Genomic DNA, 20393 nt, shown 5'->3' with positions numbered 1-20393 from the left:
GCACAAGTGCATAGTCTTTTAATTATAATAAAAATAAAAATAATTATAACATAAATAATATTATTTTTAATATTAATATTTTTAATCATAATTAAAAAATAATAGTATTTTTAATATTAATATTTGTATTCATAATAAAAATAATTATAACATAAATAATTTTTTTAATATTAATAATATATTTTTAAAAAAACTTATTAATTATTTTTTAATAATATTTATAATACAAATGATAATATTTTTAGTATTCACATTATTAATCATAATTAAAATAATAATATTTATAACATAAATAATTATATTAAGAATTTAAGGATGATCACAACACAAATAATAATATTTTTTATATCAATATTTAGAATTATAATAATAATTATAGCACAAATAATTATTTTTTATCTAAATTATAAGAAAAAAATAATATTTATAATATATATTATTATATTAAAATATATGATTGGGCAACGGATACGGCCATACCCAACATCTAGGTGGGCGTGGACGCCAAGTTCGTCTGGTCTTTGTATTGGATCGCCCATCCGCCAGGTGGCGATCGGGTTTTCCAAAGGGCCATGTGACATTTTAGCTGCCGAAGCTATTCGGGCCTTTTGGCAATACCCAAGCGCCGGCGGCCGAATCCAATCAGAGGCTTGGGTCTGCCCGTATTGAAATATACAGAAAAATGTAGTAGTTTTGTAAGAATTGAGAAGTGAAGTTTACCCTATGGTAACAAGTTCCACTGTCATGTCCAAACTCCAGTCGAAATAGCCGCTTAAGGTCCTCGGTCTCCTCTACGTCCTTTCTTCTTTCTCCCTTCGAGGTTTTTTCTTTATAATCTGTTTCAATGGAAGCTCAAAATTTGCTTTCTGGGTTTTTCCCAAACTACAAAATTCCATTAACCCGGACCTCTAAAAAACCCTTCTCTTCTTCTTTACCATCAAACCCTTCTTTTCACTCTTTGCTTCAATCCCACAATTGCGTCTCCTTCAAAACACACCATTCACCATGCTATAAAGGGTCTTTGAAGAAGATATTTTTTTGTGTAAACGCTTCAGAAAATGCTGTTCTTGAAGAGAAAGATTACAAGAGGCCCCAGGTTGTTAAAAGGAAGAAGCTAGCTGTTTTCGTCTCTGGTGGTGGTTCAAACTTTAAGTCTATTCATGATGCTTGCTTCGAGGGGTTAGTTCATGGAGATATTGTTGTTTTGGTTACGAATAAACCTGGTATGTTTTTCCTTTTGTTTTCTTTATAATCCTTTTATGTGCCTCAACTGACCACTTTGCTGGTAAAGTCACTATCTTTCTTTTGATTTTTGGGTGTTCTCGGTTTTGTTGCCCAAGTTCCATGTTTTTGTATGTAATTTGGTGCCCCTTATGATTAGCAGTGAGAGTGTTTATTGATTGTGGCTTTCGTTTGGTTTTTTTTTTGTTTCTGGTTTTTAAGCACTCCATGAGATGAGTAGTGTAACTTGCTTACTCTTTATATTGTTATGAAGAATCTTTTGATCAGAATTAGAGGCATTCTACAATTTGTTATTTGTATCTTTCCCTTAAGGAGCTAGATATGTGTTACAAGCTAAAAGACAACGTAAAAAATTGTTGTTTGGAGATGTAATGCTTGAATTTTGTTTGGCATTTGCATAAGACTTCAAATGTGTTCCTTCTGTTTATCTCACAGATTGTGGAGGTGCAGAGTATGCAAAAAATAAGGAAATCCCTGTTGTTCTGTTTCCTCGAACAAAAGATGCCACTGATGGGTTATCTCCTGGTGACCTTGTTGCAGCTCTTAGGTTGGGCTTGCTAACTTGTATAATTTGATTTTCTTACTTTTGTTGGCATTTGTGAATGTAGAATTACTATTTATGCTTTGTTAACTAGTGAGATGGTTCCCTCCCACGCATATTTTACCTTCATTCAAGCTCTAGTCTCCTGATTAATCCTTCTAGATTTTCAGACTTCCAGCCATTATATAAAGAGTAGTTATGTGGAAATTAAGTGCTGGGAATTTCTAGCTTGTATGCTATCCATGATTGATTAGAGATATGGTGTAAGAATTATGGTCACTTGATAATGTAACCAAAGGCTCCTCTTTTGCCCTTCATTCCCTCTTAAACCAGAATCATCATATAGTATTTAAGCATATGCAAGTGCTTGAGTTATTGTGTTCTTGGGGTGATTGTTAATGGTGTCACTGACCCATCTGTTAAGGAGTCTGAGGTTCCTGCTTTAGCTAGTAATTTTGGATGCTCTCAACCCAGTATTGTCATTGCCATTGAACTGTGCAGTATGCTTTAGATATTAGAATTAATGGAAAAAACGAACACAAATTCTTTAAATTTTAAAGAAATTTGCTCAATGGTCCAAATTGTATTGAGGAAATATAACTCTTAAGGTTTTATATAATGAAATTATACGCTTCAGTAGGGGCCGCCTCTGGCTATCTTGCCAACTTAATGAAGTAACTTAAATGGAGTTGAACAAATTGCTTAGGCCATTAACAGGTTCCATTTTCTCTTCATTGTTGTATTGACATTGTATGTCATAGTCACGTCCTGCACAAAGGCCTCAGAAATTTGAAAGAATGAGAGAAAAATGTACATGAATCATACACTCCATATAATCTACAATACAGCCATGAAACTTTTTTCCAGTGTTTCCCATGTCATTCCAGCATAATTCTGGAACTATGTTATACTAACTGGAAATTATATGTTCTTTTACCTTTCCTAATCAAAACAGAAAAAGAAAAGGAAAAATAGAAGAGGAAGGAGAAGAAAGAAATATTTAGTGTTTGAGAAATGTGCTTCTGAAAATTTTCAAATTGCATATAGATAGATCTAGTGCAATTTCTATGTAGACAAACAAAACCTAAAGAAAGGGTAATGATTACTAAAATATGCATCTAATGTTTAATGCATTTTCTTAATCAGGAGTCTTGAGGTTGACTTTATTCTTCTGGCTGGATATCTCAAACTTATACCAGCTGAGTTGATCCGAGCTTATCCCCAATCCATATTGAACATCCATCCATCACTGCTTCCAGCTTTCGGTGGCAAAGGTTATTATGGTATGAAGGTGCATAAAGCAGTCATTGCTTCAGGAGCCAGGTAATTACATATCATGGTGTTACATGTTTCACTACCCTTTTCTGTACACAAAATCATGAATTATTTTGGAAAATGCAACCAAAATTTATTTCCTATTTGAGCTTCCCCCCCACAAACAAAAAAAGAAGTTATTGTAAGTGTTCTGAACAAGTGTCCTTGTGCCCGTTTTGCCTGGTTAGATACTCAGGGCCAACCATCCACTTTGTTGATGAGCATTATGACACAGGGCGTATCCTGGCTCAAAGAGTTGTACCTGTTCTTGCAAATGACACTGCAGAGGAGCTAGCTGCAAGGGTACTCCATGAGGTAATGAAGCAGTATTCTTTTTCTTTTTCTTTTTTTCTCAGGACAAACACATTTTAATGTATTCTTGCAGTCAAATTGATTTCTTTTACGGTTTATGATGTCCGCATCAGTTTATCCAGATGATTATCATAAATATTGAACCTAAATTAGTGCATTAGTCAATTTGTTTGATTTGAGGACAGTTGTCAAACTTGTTCTTGATAGCTTCACAAGATGATGTTATTCAATGATGAAACTGTAATTTTCTTTGAGATGTTCATCCAGGAATTACTATACAAGAACCTACTATTGGATGACTAGGGTATTTTGAACTTACTATTTAGTGTATTATAAGATTGCATTTTGGCTTCAAATTTATTTAGTAATCTTCCTTTGCTTTTCAATAATAGGAGCATCAGTTATATGTGGAGGTAACGGCTGCATTGTGTGAAGAGCGTTTAATTTGGAGGGAAGATGGTGTCCCTCTCATCCAAAATAGGGAAAACCCCAATGAATACAGCTAACATAATCAAATATGTTTTGCTTATAGGTAAGGTCTTGACTGAAACCTCAATACTCTCTCGACCAACCTATTTAAACAATTCTATGCCTTCATAACATGTATTGCTTGTTAGCAATCAGCTCACCTAACTATTGATTTACTATTCATTTGCAGGTTGTATCCTGTTGAAGAGTGTGACATACATGCGGATATTTTGACAATAGCATGATAGGGGATGTACTTTCTAACTAAGGTTGTCTTGACACCCTTGATTGCATAGAAAATGATGTTGATTTCCTAGCGCTTTCAAGCTTTGCCTAAAGCTTACATGGTTTATAAAAATCTATCTCTTCATAAAAATGATATTTTGACAACAGCCAAATGGTTTTGCTTTGAGGGTGTGATGTCAAATCTGATGTAAGGATGCATGTTCCAGTTCTTTCAATGGCCGAGAGTTTTTTGACACTGGGCAGTCTTGGCTAACATCTTAAGAAAAGTTCCTTAAAATAGATCTTTTTTTATAGCTTTTGGAAATCAGTCTTTGTATAGAATCTGCATGTGCTTTGGAATGTTGAGCAATAACTTTGGCACCTATATTTCTCAAGTTCATTTAATTGAATAAAAAGAAAGTAGCAAATGACTGGAAAAGCAGCTTAGGAGCTGGCGTCGTCTGGGTTGCTGCAGGGCAATTGGTATACCATCAATGCATAAAGAATGGTGCCAGGAGTATTTTTTATTGTGGATTTCGGATGAGCTTCTGATTGCCACTCCAATGTGGGTATAATTGTTTTGGTGACAACCATTTTCTAACACTGCAAGAGGGTAGGTATCTGATTATTAATGGAATGCCTATAAGTTCACCATGGTTCATGGCTCTTTCTCACTGCATTGGTGACTGTTGATCAATGGCCGTGGTGATACTGTGTTTTCTGACTTGTAACAAAGTTTCTGAGCTCTGTCCAACGATGTTTTTGAATTCTGTCTGCCTGGCTGAAGATGACCAAGTTCTGACTTATATCACCCCACTCGTGTACAGCAGAGGCTGGTCGTTAACAGCTCAAAGCAGGATGAACGACTGTTTTCTGGTCTCTAATTATCTCCCATGGCAAAAGTTCAAAAGAACCCTCGCATCCTCTGCCCCAAGTCGTTTCCTAACTGGGACAGACAGGAGAGTAAATGCACTTAACTATTATAGCAAGCTTATGATGACTTGATGGCTTCGGCTTTTCAATCTCTTAGCTGGACTGAATCATTAAGAATGAGTTGAACATGCCAAAAACTCATTGGATGAGATCACTGTCATCGCATTAACGCCAGCACTGAATGCAAAAGGATAGACACTTAACTGTTGATCACCTGCACGATATTCCACCATGATTTCATCGAGTGATTTGGTAGGCTCTTGCCATAACTGCTAGACGATTAGGGTGGTCAGTGGTCAGTGGCCAAAGTTTATGCTGGCTTTAATCTCATGTTAAACATAAAGGACAGAGTGTATTTGGCTGAAGAGACAGAGAAAAAACCATAATGTAAATCTATTTTTATAATAATTTTAAAATAAATTTATATTTTCTCAAAATTAAAAATATAAACAAACATGTCACTTCTATCTCCGTATCTCCAGTATTTATGTTTAATTTAACTTCATTTCAGGCTGATGCTTCAATAAATCAGGCCCATTTGAAGTGTATATCAGTCTTTCAGATGAATATGTTCTTGAGTAGACAAACCACATCTGAGCTGTTAAAAAGGAAAAATGTCAGATGGGTTTCAACTACTACTCACAGAGCATTAATGGCAGGGCATTTGGTGTCACATTATCTGACTGGGACAAAATTATTTCTCATCACTTTCTAGAACTATAAATACCCCACACCACATTGAGTTTTCAATGCACCAACTATCAGAAAGAGATGGGCTCTTCTCCATTACTCTCTTTCCTTGTTCTCACTTCTCTGATGTTCTTGTTCGTCACCCCTTCCCATTCTTCAGAGTACGATGTTGCTCAGGAACCAGCGCCTCCCATTACGTCCAGGAAAATCTCTCGCAATCCTGAGAAAGTTACAATGTCTTTATATTATGAATCTCTGTGTCCATATTGCGGCAGTTTCATTGTAGGTCCCCTGGCTCAGGTCCTGGAGACTGATCTCATGACCATTCTCAATCTCAGGCTGGTTCCATGGGGAAATGCTATTCTAGACTCCAACAATACCATTGAGTGTCAGGTTGCAATTTCCATCTTCAGTATTGTTCTTTCTTTTTGTTTCTTGTTCTTTCCATTGTTTGATCAATCACCTTTTACTTTGGTATTTTGCAGCATGGGGAAGATGAATGCTATCTGAACATCATACATTCTTGTGCCATCAACCTCTGGCCTGATTTGGTAAACCTGCTCTCTCTGATAAATACTTATCTGTGAACAGAAATAAACATGGTGAAAAAACAAGCATTTATTGTAATTTAGATGATACAATTCAGCCACAGAATGAAATTGATCTTCAGTTAATTGCTATGCAGAAGAAGCACTTCAATTTCATCAAGTGTATCGAAAAGCAATATAAAGCTCCTGAAAGAAATGGAGCAGAAGAATCCTGGGAAGTATGTTCTGGTAAATTGAGACTGTCTACACAATCCATCAAGAAATGCTATGACAGTGGACATGGAAAAAAGGTTTGGTTCATCCACTGATCACATTTTATTTGATTAAAAAATTAATTATATTTGTTTGCCTGGAATTCAGACAAGCCTAAAGGTAGGCGATTCAAATTTTCAAGAAGGTGGTGCACAGTTTTAGATGCAAAGTTACTTGCAATGGTTCTTGGCTTCTTTAAGCACTTTTTCCTGTCGTTCATCCTGTGAAAATGAAGCATACTGCATTCTAAGTTTAAATGCTAGAACTGATGTTTCAAGTAAATAAACATGCAGCTTGTCCTACAAAATGGCAAAGAAACAGATCATCTCAGACCGCCTCACGAATACGTGCCATGGGTGGTTGTAGATGATACACCTCTCCTCGATGTCAGTCTCAACCCTTCTACAATCTCTTTTCCCCTCTGAACAATATCCTTGTTTGTGTTTATTTATTTATATATATATTTTTTTTTAATGCAGGACTATGTGAATTTCATTCACTATGTTTGCAAGGCATACAAAGGCAAGTCTTTGCCCAAGACTTGCAGTTCACATCCCAGCACCTCAACTAACAAGGACACCTCACTCCAATCAGCCTGCCATGCAAGCGAAGCAAGGTCAGGTGACAGTTCAGGGAAGCACCAGATGAAGATGGAACCCCTTGCATGATATTATTATACATGCATCCTTTTATTATAGAATAAAATAAAGAGAGTATGTACCCGTGGCTTTCAATTTTCCAGGCATGGTTCTTGCACAAGGAACTCCCCAGGTGGATTCCTGTAGTTCATAAGCCACAGGGTGATGTAATTAGTGGTTCTGCAAGCATATAAATGAAAGGGAAAATGCATTTAATAAAGCTCCACTCCATGTGCTGTGATTTCGTAGAATAAGTGACCAAGTATATTACAGAAAGACGCATTAAAACCAGGTAGAATCACGCAAGCCAGCTGAAGATATCCAAACATCTGTTGCTTATTTATCATCTCCCAAGTGCTCTTACATATTTCAAATGAACTTATCTTTGTCGGAACAAATTCAAATTTCTCAGCAGCCTTGTTATCTCTATACACAGTATCTATAACCAATATTAAGGACAGCCAACCTTCCACGATTAGCAAACAGCATTGAACCTGCAAGAAAGGCACTCGATAGGAAGAAAGAATTCCAGCACAATAAAAAAACAAAACAAAAGGAAATCCATGGGAGTCGATTGTAATATAAAGGATACGGCCAGAGATTTTGGAGTGATCATCCAAGTCTGGAATGATATTAGTCACAGATGCATACATTGAAAGCATCCTCCTGCAAGCACAAACAAAAATGGGAAGCATTGCTAGGTATCACAGAGTCATCAACACCTCGTCTTTGCAATGCTTATTAAAAACCAAATGCACATTATAAGATCTTCTGAATTGGGATTGAACAAATGCACATTAAAAAACAAAATTCACAACTGGGATTGAACACAAAGACTTTAAAAAATTAAACAATCGAAATCAATCTTCTGAATTACCAGTTAATCAAGCTACTATAATGCTTATTTATAATGTTTTTTTACATTAGTGTTTTTTATGGTTTTTTCTCTAAATTTTTTTAATTTATATTTAAATTAATATCCCTTCTCAATGACAATTATTTTTTTAGTTTTTCATTTAAATTTGAAGAGTTTTTTTTATTTATCTATAATTTTTTTTTATCTTTTGTATAGATGAACTTTATTTTTTAAAATAAAAAATATATTTTTTTAAATAATATTTTTAATATATGCAGTCTTACAAGGTGTTTTTTTCTCTTTTTATTTTATTTGATCAATGTAATTTAGTTTTTATTTCTAATATCATTTATTTAAATAAATAAATTATTTTAATAAATAAATTTAGCAAACTAGGTAAATGTTCTATCTTTTAATATTAAATATCTTAATTTATATCTATTTTTTTATTTTTATTTTTTATATATCATTAATAACTTATTTATTTATTTATTCGGATATATAATTCTTAATTTATTTGATTACATGTATACATAAAAAAAATTTATTTGAAGTTAAATTTTTTAAATTATAGAAATATATTGAAAAAACTTGTATATATAATTTTTTTATATAAAATAAAAAATCAGACTGATGGAGGAGTGCAAGCAACATAACTAGTATATCCCTGCAAAAAGTCCTATCCCTTTGGAATTGTGGTTAGATAACACTTCTTATCATCGAAAGATACCAACAGTCTCTAATGAGCATAACTATCGTATAATTAAATTATTATACACAGTATCTCTTCCTCTTCTCCAGAACCAAACCTAAATATCATGAAGTTCAGAAAAAAATACCAACTTGGTGACTTAAGACCTTCACCCAGGCCCTTCCATTGCTCTCCTTCAAGAGCAATTCTATGGCTTTGCTTCTCAATTTCTCTTCTCTACAACCTTTACATCTTGAATTTACTGGATTATTCAATAACTCCTAACAACATTAAACACTTTAATAAACCTTACATCCTCAGCATCGAAGAACATAAGAAAGCAGAAAACACAAGTCTTCATCACCTAGTTTTTGGCATTGCTGGATCTTCTCATACATGGAGCGGGAGGCAAAAGTGTATTCAGTTATGGTGGAGACCTGATGAGATGAGGGGTGCAGTTTGGTTAGATCAGATAGTGAAAAATGGTACAAACGATCATCTTCTGCCCCCAATAAAAATCTCCAGTAACACATCACCTTTCAAGTATGAAAATCCCATTGGCGACAGGTCTGCGTTACGGTTGACAAGGATAGTGTCAGAGACCTTGAAGCTAGGCATGAAGGATGTGAGGTGGTTTGTGATGGGAGACGATGATACACTATTTTTTCCTGATAATTTGGTTAAGGTCTTATCAAAGTACGACCATAATCAGTATTATTATATAGGGAGCACATCAGAGAGTCACAAGCAGAATATGGTCTACAATTATGGTATGGCATATGGTGGAGGTGGATTTGCTATAAGTTATCCTCTAGCAAAGGCTTTAGCAAAGATGCAAGATAGATGTATTGAGAGATATCCAGGTTTATATGGATCTGATGACAGGATTCATGCTTGTATGTCTGAGCTTGGTGTCCCTCTCACCAAGGAACGAGGGTTTCATCAGGTTAGTTAAATTTATTCTATTTTTTTCTTCAAAATTAAAAGTTTAACAATCTGTTTTCTGTCCATTTTTTCTTATCAGAATGATTTCTACGGCAACATATTTGGCATCCTCGCAGCTCATCCTATCACCCCTCTAGTCTCCCTCCACCACTACAATGTGACCAACGCAATATTTCCGCTCATGGATAAGTTAGAAGCCCTGGAAAAGCTTAGAGTTCCGGCCAAACTAGACTCTGCTGCACTCATGCAACAATCCATTTGCTACGACGCAACACGAAATTGGACTATATCGGTATCTTGGGGCTATGCAGTTCAAATAATTCGGGGCATACTTCATCCACGAGAAATAGAAATGATAGCGAGGACATTTTACAGTTGGCATCAGACAGTTGAACGTGAAGGTTTCATATTCAACAACCGCCCCTATTACGAGCACGTATGTCAGAAGCCATTTGTGCATTTCTTTTCTAATGCAACGTACAACAGCAGTACAGATCAGACACTCAGTGAATACATCAGGCATGATCATCGGTACCCACGTTGTGATTGGAAAATGGCCGATCCTTTGCCAATAGCTCGAGTGGAGGTTCTAAAGAGACCTGACCCTTACGTATGGGATAGGGTAAGAAAATCTCTTTTAAACTACTTGTTTTATTTGCCTTTTTTAAGAAATATTAATGTGATAATGTTATAGTTTTTAATTTTTATGTGTGCGTGTTGAGTAGGCTCCTAGAAGAAACTGTTGCAGGATCTTACCCACGGAGAAAAATGACACTTTGGTAGTCGATGTCGGAGAATGCGGAGAAGATGAATCCATTGAAGTAAAGTGACAGAAATGGAAGAGAGCCCATCTTTTTTTTTTATCCTTTGATGTGCCTTTTGTAATTGATTAAGTTTTCCTCCTATGACCATTAAGCATTAGATACGTCGATGATGGAAATTTTTTATTATTTTTTTTTTAATGTAGTTGTCCAGGATAGCTTGTATGTCCACCAACTAATTTTACGGGTCCTGAAATTAACAATTATATAAATCTCTAATAATATTAAAATTTATGAAGCCCGAACTGATAATTTTTAAAAAATAAATCTAAGATCATAAATCATATTTCTCAAGATTAATGATAAGAATTATAGCGTGTCATAAGAAGGAAAGGAGGAAGTTCATTCTTGTAAGTTATTAGGATTGAATTGTATAGGTTAGGAAAAACACCATCTACAGTTCATTATGTTTTATTTAGGACAACCTCAAGACTTATATTGTGTTTTTTTCAACATTTGCCATAGAAGCAATACTCTTGTGGGATTTATATTTTTTTCACTTTCCAGTTTCTCAATTTTAAATTGCTTTGTCTAGCGTTAAATTGCTGAAAGGACCCCCCATCCCCAGTGCCAGGCTGTTACGTTAAATTATAGGGTTTGGAAACGTAGTTGATAACTTGATATTGTACTTTTTAGGATTTAATTTTTCTTGTTTTATATTTTAAATTATTATTATTATTATATCGTTTTGAATTTCACTGCACCATGCTGCTTGAAATTAGAGACCAAAAGAAGGTAATTACCACAATTTCTTGTTCCAAGACTCTAAATTTGTTATCAAGTTATGATTGATCAACCTGGAATCAACAAGCATACATGCTGCTTCTAGAGGATATCCAAGTTCCCCAGCAACACTTGCAAAAAAGAAACAACAGCTGATTGAACGACAAATAAATAATATTATCATTAACAGCACTCTGAGCACATAAAAAATTTCTACAATCGGGATACATTAATGGGCGATGGCTCTCCTTTGGCAACCACATTTGGCCTAGAACAGTAACAGAACCACCAAGGAACCCCAAAATATATGGGGAAAAATGAAATTACAGAGGTCCAAAAATGAACAAAAACAGAGATCCCTCCTCTGGTGCACAACCAGGGAGCTTCTGTACATGATTCGATTATCCAAAATTTGAAGCCTAGTTAAGCCACATTCTCTATAATCATAATTAGGCTAGATGGGAAAATTTTTGCGGGAACAAAGAAAATTCTGAACCCACCTGATGCTGAACATGCACTCTGGCATTCAGAACTTGGTCAAATGAGTCTATATAGCCAAAAAGGGAGTTGTCACTAGTCAGGTCACCCCTAATCTACAGAGCTGGGGTGGATATGACGATTTACACCCGTACAGGGTTCGAGTTAGTGTCTTGGCCAAAGAAAGCCACATAACCAGAACCCGAGGGAGAGTGTATTCCATTTGGAGAGTCCTCTTCATTTGCCAAAGTGGACAGGCTCCCACTACGGTGGTTCTCCTCGTTGCCAGTGGATTGAGGTTTACCCAACCTAGATCGAATATGATGAGTACCCATAGGGAATGGTTCCTGTAAAGATAAATAAAAAAAAAAATGGTTTAGCATCCATAAAAATAAGTGAAAGAATCAAGTTATTGAGAAGGCAAAATACCGAGTAACACCAAAAATAGTCCTAAAAAAACAATCCTCTTTCACAAATTTCAGTGTAATAAAATGACTAGCCACAACTACTACTTAAAACTCGTAATCCAGAGAGAAACTAAAAAAGAAAAATCCTAATCACCAAAAAACCAAAGTTTGCAACAACTTCAACTTTGCTTATATTCTGATATTCTTTACTATTTTTTATTCTCATTATGATGTGGAGTTAATCATCAAAAGAAGCTTCCAGACAACAACTGGATCAGGAGACATGGCTGGCAGCTATTGATCCAAGACATACTTTCAGTTGATCAAATATTTTTTTTTTGCTTGTTTTTTGGGAAAAAAGAAAAGCTCTACATTGGTTACTATCAGATGCAACTGGTAGAAAAGAGGTAACAAGATGTAAGCATTTGGTTATTAGCCCTTACTAAATCTTAAATGTAAGGATATCTCCATTTATAAAGATGCTTGAACCAGAGGCAGCGTAATAGCATACAACAAATCTCTACAATAATTAGACATTTTAACAAGCCAACTGAATGGCAAAATATCATACCGGATCACCAGCGTTCGGACCATCAGTATGAAAGAGTATAGGACGACAACGTTTATCCTCATTCATCAAGCTTGAATTCTGGAAATGCGCAATAAGAGCAGCTTTTCCCTGAATCCGAGCATATGCAAGAGATGCTACTTTTTCACTATTGAACTTCTCCCACTTTTTGCCATTGAACACCTGTAAAAGACACGTTCAGCCTCAATTAGTTTCATCATTTCATATATGTGAAGGGGAATTCATTTCATATATGTGAAGGGGAATTCATTTCATACCAATGAAAAACATAAATTACTATCATCCCACTCAAGCCAATAACATACCTTATGGAATGGAATGATCTGTTGAGGATCAATCATGTTGATGAATGCATAGCCCACATTGCATTTGTTCTGTCAAATCATGTTGTAAATCAGAATTAGAGCTTAAAAGCTAAAAACAATAAATGATGTTACATACATGTGTATGCACTGTGCACCCTAGAGTAAAATTGTAGAGGTTGATCCAACAGAAAAATCACTTGCCTTGAAGTCAATTGGCAAGTAAATAAAATCATAGGTTCCTCGGCAGTGATCATCAATTGCAGCCAGAAGCATCTTTGAAGTATATCTACAAGAAACACCAAATAAAATCAGAAGATGGAAAAAAATTAAGTGCAATGAACACTGAAAATGCACCCAAGGGATCAAAATACCTTCTGATTCAATAAGCAAACTTGACATCCTAGTTTTAAAGTAGCAAACTTGACATGCAATCAATGTGAACATCACCTTGGTATGCAATAAAGTCCTGGTCTGCTAAAATGGTTGAATTAGATGGCCTTGACCAAAAACATCCTAATGTTAAATTAGGATGGTCAAGTGGGGGTGGTGTTTTAACAAGCTGTGAAATGTTCCGAAGCAGAGAAATAGGAAGCTAACTCAAAATATTACTATCCAGCATGGATGGAAATCATGAGAGAACAAGCTATACATTGTAACTTTGTCACAGAACTAGACAAGATAATAAATTTTAAACAGTTCAAAAAAACTTTAAGACATAATTTTGCAAAGAAAAAGTTCAGATTATACAAGAAAAGGGTTGCAAGGGCTAGCAGGATTTTCACATACTTGTTTGGAATGTTCTTTATCATCAACGTGGTTCGGCTGTCTTCGCCACGCAATATGCAATCAATATCAAGTTCATATAGTTTCTTATCTGAATGGTTTGAATTAGATTCTATTCTACGATGTGAGAGATTCCGCACACGCTCATTAGGAGAACCAAATGAAGCTGGCATTGCAATCATTGAGTTCCTCCCAGGGAACACATGGCACATCTGTGGAGAAGAGGGCAGTACGGTGCCTTTAGTCATGTCCATACAACTTCTACCAACATGGGAGAAAATGTTGTGGGAGGCAATTTCCGCTGGATGTGGTGGAGAGCTACCAGGAAAACCCACACTCCCAAGAGAACCCAAGTGAAAACTAGAAGTTTCAGGAGACTCCCCAGAAAATGAGTGCTGCCTCTCCCACAGAGAAGGATTAACAGCTGGTGCTGATCCAATGTGATGGGGTGCAGGTGCAGAGTTCAGCATAACTGTACGGCCTCTAGGAAATCCAGGCATGTGTTGGAGGTGATGAGCATGAACACCAGTGACAAATGATGGTGAATTTGGCCAAATCATGCCACTTGAAGGATGTTGCTGACCTGACTTGGAATTTTTCCATCCATAATGATGCCCAGGAAGAGAACAGCTTCCAGCTCCAGGAGATCCAGAAACTAGGAAAATATTTCACACAACAATGAAAAATAACAACAGTAATTGGTAGATTAAAAATTGAGGAAGATTTAATAACAATGGTAAATTAAATTAACTTCTAAATAAAAAAGAATGAGAAGCGATTCATTTTCCACGTAAACAACAGTACTTGCAGCTAAATGGGTTTTCTACAATAAAGATTTTATAACAGAGTTAGATGATCATAATTATTCAATATGTCTGAAGCATAACTAGATCTGTTCTTCTCTTATTATTATCTATGCATCAAACATTTAAATTTGTAACTTTTTTAGAAAGCCCAAGGTCAACTTCTAGATCAGGAATCTAAATTCTCTCATCATAAAAAAAAAAAAAAAAAAATTTACTGATTTTCAAACCTCTTACCAAAAAGATAAACATGAAAAAGACAGTATAAATGGAATGGAGGATGATCGATCATCTGCGCTTACCCCCTCCAATAAGCTCCATCAGGTGCCCATTTGACCCTACTCCTCGAATGTGTAAGCTGTTGATTCCTTCTGCCACTTTGGAAGTGAAACTGCTGGGCATGTCTCTGATAGTGCCTGGAGAGTTGTATGAAATAGTATTGGCTAAACTATCACGATACTCTGGCACAGAATGAGGATGAATACTTGGAATACATTGGTTGCCAAACTTCATTTCACTAATGGAGATTTGTTTGGCAGCACTTGCTGTCACTGGAGATGGTAAGTTAATTGAAACACTAGAGCTCCGATGAAGATCAGGGAATGCACCCCGCTGTGATGGGATAGCAGAGTGTAAAACCTGAGTAGATCTGTTTTCCATGTAGCTGGAGGCTGATACTCCAGGAGAAAATGTGGCTGCAAGACATGTTTTCAGAGGATGGGGGAAAATTTTCTTTTAAGAAACACAATTTAAGGTCATATAATCAAAACAAATGCCAAATAAAATCCTACCCAATGATCCAGACAACAAGTCTTTAAAAGGGCTTTGAAAAGGTTGCGGTTCAGTTTGCTCATGCTCAGACTGTTGCATCAAGCTGCAAACAAAAATTTTAATAAACTATCAGCACAGCATTGATTGAGATTAAGAGTCAGAAGATAGGTTGGTAATCTGCTAGCAGCGTATTAAAGAAACTGAATCACCAATCCGAGCTAAAAAAGAAGATACAAGCAAAAAGTTAAAAAGAACATAAGGTAGCAAGCAATGTGGATTCCTCCTTATTTTAAGGTCACATGATAAATACTAGGTTCACAAATCCCCATTCAAAGTTACTGTCAATCTTGACAGGGAACTATGCCATAGAAAAAATTTCATGAGAAGTTAAATACCTTCTAGTGCCCCCTGGGAGACTTGATTCAACCTTGATCAGCTTGCCAGCAATGTCACTCCTATTTAGTGCAGAAAGGGCGGCATCTGCATCCCTAATGTCATAATACTCTATGAATTTATCATGATGCCTTTGTGGGGATTCACGGATCTGCAAACCACAGACAAATAAAGGTATTTATTGGGAAATTCCTCATCCTTTATAAATGTAAAAACCAAAACAAAACCCCGTAAACCAATTACCTCTTTAATTTCCCCATAAACACCAAATATTTGGTGAAGCTCATCAATTGAAATAGAGGAATCAAGGTTGAGGCCCACTAGAGTGCCCTGGTTCATATCTTTCTCTGATGGATTGTCCTGATAGAATAGAAAGTAAGAAGAAAAAAAGGTCAAATGAACGGGGTGCATTCAAACATATACACAAAAATCAGAAAAACAAAAATAATAATGTCCATAAATTCAAAATATTAATAGAATAACAATGACTCACTTTTGGAATTGAATAGTGAATGTCAAGTTTCCTACACCTCAATGGTTTATTTTGAAGTGCATTCATTGCATTTCGAGCTGCTCTTGTATCATAATAAGAAACCATTACAAAGCCGCGGTGTTTGCACGCTGTATAAAGAGTTCGGATATCTCCATATTGCTGACAGAACAAAAAAAAAATTGTTCAATAACTTGCAGGACAAACTGGATGGACCTGCCAACACAAAAGTCAAATAAAGCACTGCATGATGTAGAATGATATGCACCTCAAAAATAGCCTTCAATTCAGAATCTTCAACATTGCTATTGATGTTTCTGACAAAAAGTGTTCTAGAAGGATGTCCAACAGCAGTTGAACCATTAAAGTCCCCTTGACCATTGGGAACTCCCCCAAGGAGACCTGACTTTCCTTGGCCCCCTTCCCCTTCTAATTCCATGCCTCCGCCACTGCTGAACAGGTCAAAATCTTCTAGATCATCCAAGTTATTGTTCTGAGCATCATGCCCCAACTCAGTAGTCACTCCAGAAAACATGTTATCTTCAGGAGGGAGGAGATTTCCAATAGTTTTCGCCTCAAGTTCTTCAAGAGATTCAAAGGGCTCTTCTTCCTCGTTGGAGGAAGTAATGGTTTTTGCAGGTTGATGAGAATGAATGTCATTTCCTGATAACCTCACTGCAAAATATGCACACTAAATTTTTTCAAACATAGGGCAATTGGTAACATTAAATTTTTTAGATAGGACCAGCAGCAGGAAGAAAAGAATCAACCTACAAAATGCATTGATGGAAAAGAAAAAAAAAGGAGAAGAGAAAACTAGACACGTTCAAAGATTTATCAAGACAAAATTGAGTTAGCAGTTTACATGTACAATCAATTGATGCTCTTTGTAATAACACATAATACGATAACGAATAGCATAAGAGAACACAGGATAAAATACAGTTGACTGCGTGATGAAAAGGAAGCTTACACTTTCTGCTGAATATTTCAGAAAATGAGCTTGAGAAGAGACTGTTTTCCCACTGGGCCGATCTGATATCAGCCCTACTTCTCCCCTTGCTATAAGATGCAGGTTGCAATGATAAACTTGACCAGGATTTTGGATGATGATCCATAGAACTCCATGCATGCTCGCACATATTAGCTCCTTGTTCACTAATGAGTGACTTCTCTTTTATATCTCTGTCTAGGATTGACTGTGATAACTCTGCATAATGCATTGATGGTGGCCCGCCTGATGAAAGTTTTTACAGAGGTGAAGAACAAACACATTTGCTGCTAGGAATAAGTATCTTTCCATCCATTCCAACTGACGGACAAAATTACACAACATTTAAAACTGGGAGATCCTCTAGGCAAATCCAGTAAGAAATAACATACTTCATAGAGACTTCATATGTTGATCCAGAACACAACCAGAGATTCATTTGACAGATTTTAAAATATATGGCACTAAGATATTGATTAAAAATTATTAGATGCTAAAACAGGGACACTACAATTATTACATCCTTTATAAAAACTTGCACGCGTGGTTTCAGAACACTGAAACAGGAACAGGGAAAAAAGATTGACAAAAGGATCTGAACTTCAGTGGACTAAGATTCTAATATAGATATCACGATTGTCAGACAACAAACATGGACTGTAAACAGCCATAGATAGACCAGAAACACTTGCACAAAACTACAGATGATGCTTGAATAAATCAGTTTAAAATGTCTTAAATCATTCACTATATCAATGTGCTCAATCATTCACTCATTTGGAGCACTCAAATTCTGTAATGAATTGACTTTCACACCAAAAAGGTCCAAGCTAAGCTATGTCAGCTGCATTCCACTACAAATAGCCAATTCCATCAGAGAAGGCTTTTAAGAAACACTAATTAGCAGATTTAAATAGTTCAAAGGGTAAATAATTAAATGGCACCAACCTTGGTGATCAGGCATTGTATTCGGATTCCAAAACCGAATTTGTCTCTGTCCAATAAAAGTCGCAAGCAAATTACTTAAATAACAAACAAAAATTAAATCACAGTACTGCTTCTTTCCAACACATAAAGATAACCTAAGAGCACACATAGATATAAAGCAATCTATATTGCTTGAAAAAAAGGTCACCGCATAAATCTTTGAACTTACCTCAGCAGGCAAATGAATGTCCTCAAAATAGTGAGAAGATGCCGTAGTACTACCCCAATGATCCATAACTTCAAACGGCATGGTGCAGCTTAAGACACCCAAAAACTCTAAACAAAAATCTCTCTTTACTATCGAAATTGGTGGCTCTGCCCACTGCTCATTGCTTGCCTTTCTATTATACAAAACTCAAAAAAGTCAATTTCTTGAAACATAACAAGCAACTGGGAGACTTTTATGTCCTTTACACTGTTAATGGGAGAAAACAAAAACAGTGCAAACCCGCATGATTTTAAACTCTAAAAAGTGGGGAAACAGTTATCAAAATTAAAGAAACATGAACCCATAAAGCAATTTCTTGTTCAATGACACAAAAAGGTTGGTGCTTTCTTGTTAAATTAGCAAACCCGAAAAAAAAAAAAAAAAAAAAAAAACCTACATGAAAATGACTCTTTTACAACCAGAAAAGACCATAAACATCAGTATAGTTGTATATTATTATCAAAGAGGGGGGAAACCCCACTTACCTACCACCAACCACAACATTAATGCAAATGCACCCCTTGATTTCTTGAACAGAATAATAATTATATCTTCCTAGTCACTTTTACTTCAGAAAAAAATAAAATAAAACCTCAAACACACCTTAATGGCTTTATAAAAAATACAAGTTTTCCCACTTTTAGAAAACTCAAAGACAGAAAGGAAATGTAACAGATCTAGCAAAAAGAAAAAAAAAATAGCAAGCAAGCTGCAGTCTTGAAGGAGTTGTGATTTTACTTAAAATTAACCATTTTTAAACACATGGTATCAAAAGCTAAAAGCCTAAAACACAAAGGACCTAAAAAATAAGCTACCCAAATTCCCTATCTGACGAACCACGATGAACCAAAAACAAGCAAAATTCAAACTTCAAATTTGATTATATAGCTAAGCCTCAAAATAAATAAATAAATATTTTTTAAGAAAAAAAAAAAACAACTTTTAAAACACAGTAATCACTGGGAAAAAAAAAAAAGGTTGAATTTCGTATGACCGGGATTTGACCTGGTCCAATAAAACAGAAAAAACTCACCTTTCCAAAAAAAAAAAGCTAAATCACCTTCACCACCTCCAATTTCCCTCCCTCCCTCTCTCTCTCTCTCTCTGAAAATTGTGAATATTAAAAATACAAAAAGCAAACATAAAACGATATACAAAATTAAGCAAGCAGGATCAAAGAGAGGAGCAGGAGGAGATGAAATTGAAATTTTGTTGCCTACAATGCAAGCTTCTTGAAATGTAAAGAGCGAGAGAGAATTACAAATTAAAGGATAATATACAACAAGAAAAAAGAGAAATTTTACTTTTGTTATGACATGATTCGCAAACAGGAAGTGAAAATCCCGGGGAATTAAAAAGGAATTCCCGGAGCGATTTGGGTGTCCGGTGACTCAGTGAGTTTGAGAGAGAGAGAGAGAGAGAGAGAGGAGGGGTGCTGTGTTAGCTGAGAGAGGTTTGGTTTGAAAAAGAGACAAAACAAAAAAGAAATAGGCGGGTGTACGTGTAAGTGGGTGTTTGGATATGCTGCTTTGACTGCAGTTAAAATTAAAAGTTGTTTTAAAATGTTTGGTTAATGTTAACCGTATTTTTTATATATGGACCCTACTTCAAAACTGAGGACCAATCTCAATTTGTGAAACAATTTGTGCTCTCCTCTCTCTCTCACCTACACTATATAAATTTAATTAACATTATAAATCTTTTCCAGCGCTGTTTTTCGCCAAGGAGCAAAAATACAAGTTTTCAATAAAATAAAGACTATTTGTCAAAAGTAACTGAAGTAGTATGTTTTTGTTTTGCTTTTTTTTTAATAATAGTATTACTAAAATAACCTTTTAAAAAAATCAATTTTATGTAGAGGCTGTGTTGTAATTTTCTTTTTACATGAATATTAAAAATGCTTGAATACATGTGGTTGTGCTTTGAAAAAAATTATTTTAAAAAAACATTTTTAATTGAGGTTAGTTTAGAAAAATATATGTTTAGTTAA

The 20393-nt window shown here is 35.5% G+C and overlaps 4 protein-coding genes across 6 annotated transcripts; 3 read left to right on the top strand and 1 right to left on the bottom strand.

Moving 5' to 3' along the window:
- Positions 1 to 530: 530 nt before the first annotated feature.
- LOC118044601 (phosphoribosylglycinamide formyltransferase, chloroplastic) lies at positions 531 to 4414 on the top strand. The gene is made up of 6 exons (XM_035052975.2): positions 531 to 1223; positions 1678 to 1789; positions 2930 to 3106; positions 3286 to 3412; positions 3802 to 3941; positions 4068 to 4414. Exons 1-5 carry the CDS (start codon positions 845 to 847, stop codon positions 3913 to 3915), a joined length of 909 nt encoding a protein of 302 aa, XP_034908866.1. The 5' UTR covers positions 531 to 844; the 3' UTR covers positions 3916 to 3941; positions 4068 to 4414.
- Positions 4415 to 4555: 141 nt separating this feature from the next.
- On the top strand, positions 4556 to 7393 carry LOC118044602 (gamma-interferon-responsive lysosomal thiol protein). The gene is made up of 5 exons (XM_035052976.2): positions 4556 to 6118; positions 6211 to 6276; positions 6411 to 6563; positions 6819 to 6911; positions 7005 to 7393. The coding sequence occupies exons 1-5, from the start codon at positions 5807 to 5809 to the stop codon at positions 7191 to 7193; spliced, it is 813 nt and encodes a 270-aa protein (XP_034908867.1). The 5' UTR covers positions 4556 to 5806; the 3' UTR covers positions 7194 to 7393.
- A 1444-nt stretch (positions 7394 to 8837) lies between these two features.
- On the top strand, positions 8838 to 10550 carry LOC118044836 (uncharacterized). The gene is made up of 3 exons (XM_035053322.1): positions 8838 to 9656; positions 9735 to 10277; positions 10381 to 10550. The coding sequence occupies exons 1-3, from the start codon at positions 8838 to 8840 to the stop codon at positions 10483 to 10485; spliced, it is 1467 nt and encodes a 488-aa protein (XP_034909213.1). The 3' UTR covers positions 10486 to 10550.
- Positions 10551 to 11355: 805 nt separating this feature from the next.
- Positions 11356 to 19872, bottom strand: LOC118044603 (protein MEI2-like 1). Of its 3 annotated transcripts, none has more exons than XM_035052977.2 (15): positions 19708 to 19872; positions 18365 to 18536; positions 18157 to 18202; positions 17191 to 17454; positions 16486 to 16892; positions 16221 to 16379; positions 15971 to 16087; positions 15730 to 15878; positions 15355 to 15437; positions 14866 to 15258; positions 13764 to 14415; positions 13179 to 13263; positions 12978 to 13046; positions 12655 to 12834; positions 11356 to 12023 (listed from the first exon to the last, which is right to left on the bottom strand). In XM_035052977.2, exons 2-15 carry the CDS (start codon positions 18443 to 18445, stop codon positions 11820 to 11822), a joined length of 2889 nt encoding a protein of 962 aa, XP_034908868.1. In that variant the 5' UTR covers positions 18446 to 18536; positions 19708 to 19872; the 3' UTR covers positions 11356 to 11819. The 3 variants fall into 3 exon arrangements, with proteins under 3 accessions (XP_034908868.1, XP_034908869.1, XP_073259712.1); XM_035052978.2 differs by having other exon boundaries at positions 19437 to 19857; XM_073403611.1 differs by lacking the exon at positions 19708 to 19872 and having other exon boundaries at positions 18365 to 19342.
- Positions 19873 to 20393: the final 521 nt, after the last annotated feature.

Source organism: Populus alba, chromosome 12 (genome assembly GCF_005239225.2).
Source record: "Populus alba chromosome 12, ASM523922v2, whole genome shotgun sequence".
Classification (NCBI taxonomy): domain Eukaryota; kingdom Viridiplantae; phylum Streptophyta; class Magnoliopsida; order Malpighiales; family Salicaceae; genus Populus; species Populus alba.
The sequence above is the reverse complement of the archived record's forward strand: the minus strand, read 5'-3'. Positions and strand labels throughout refer to the sequence as shown.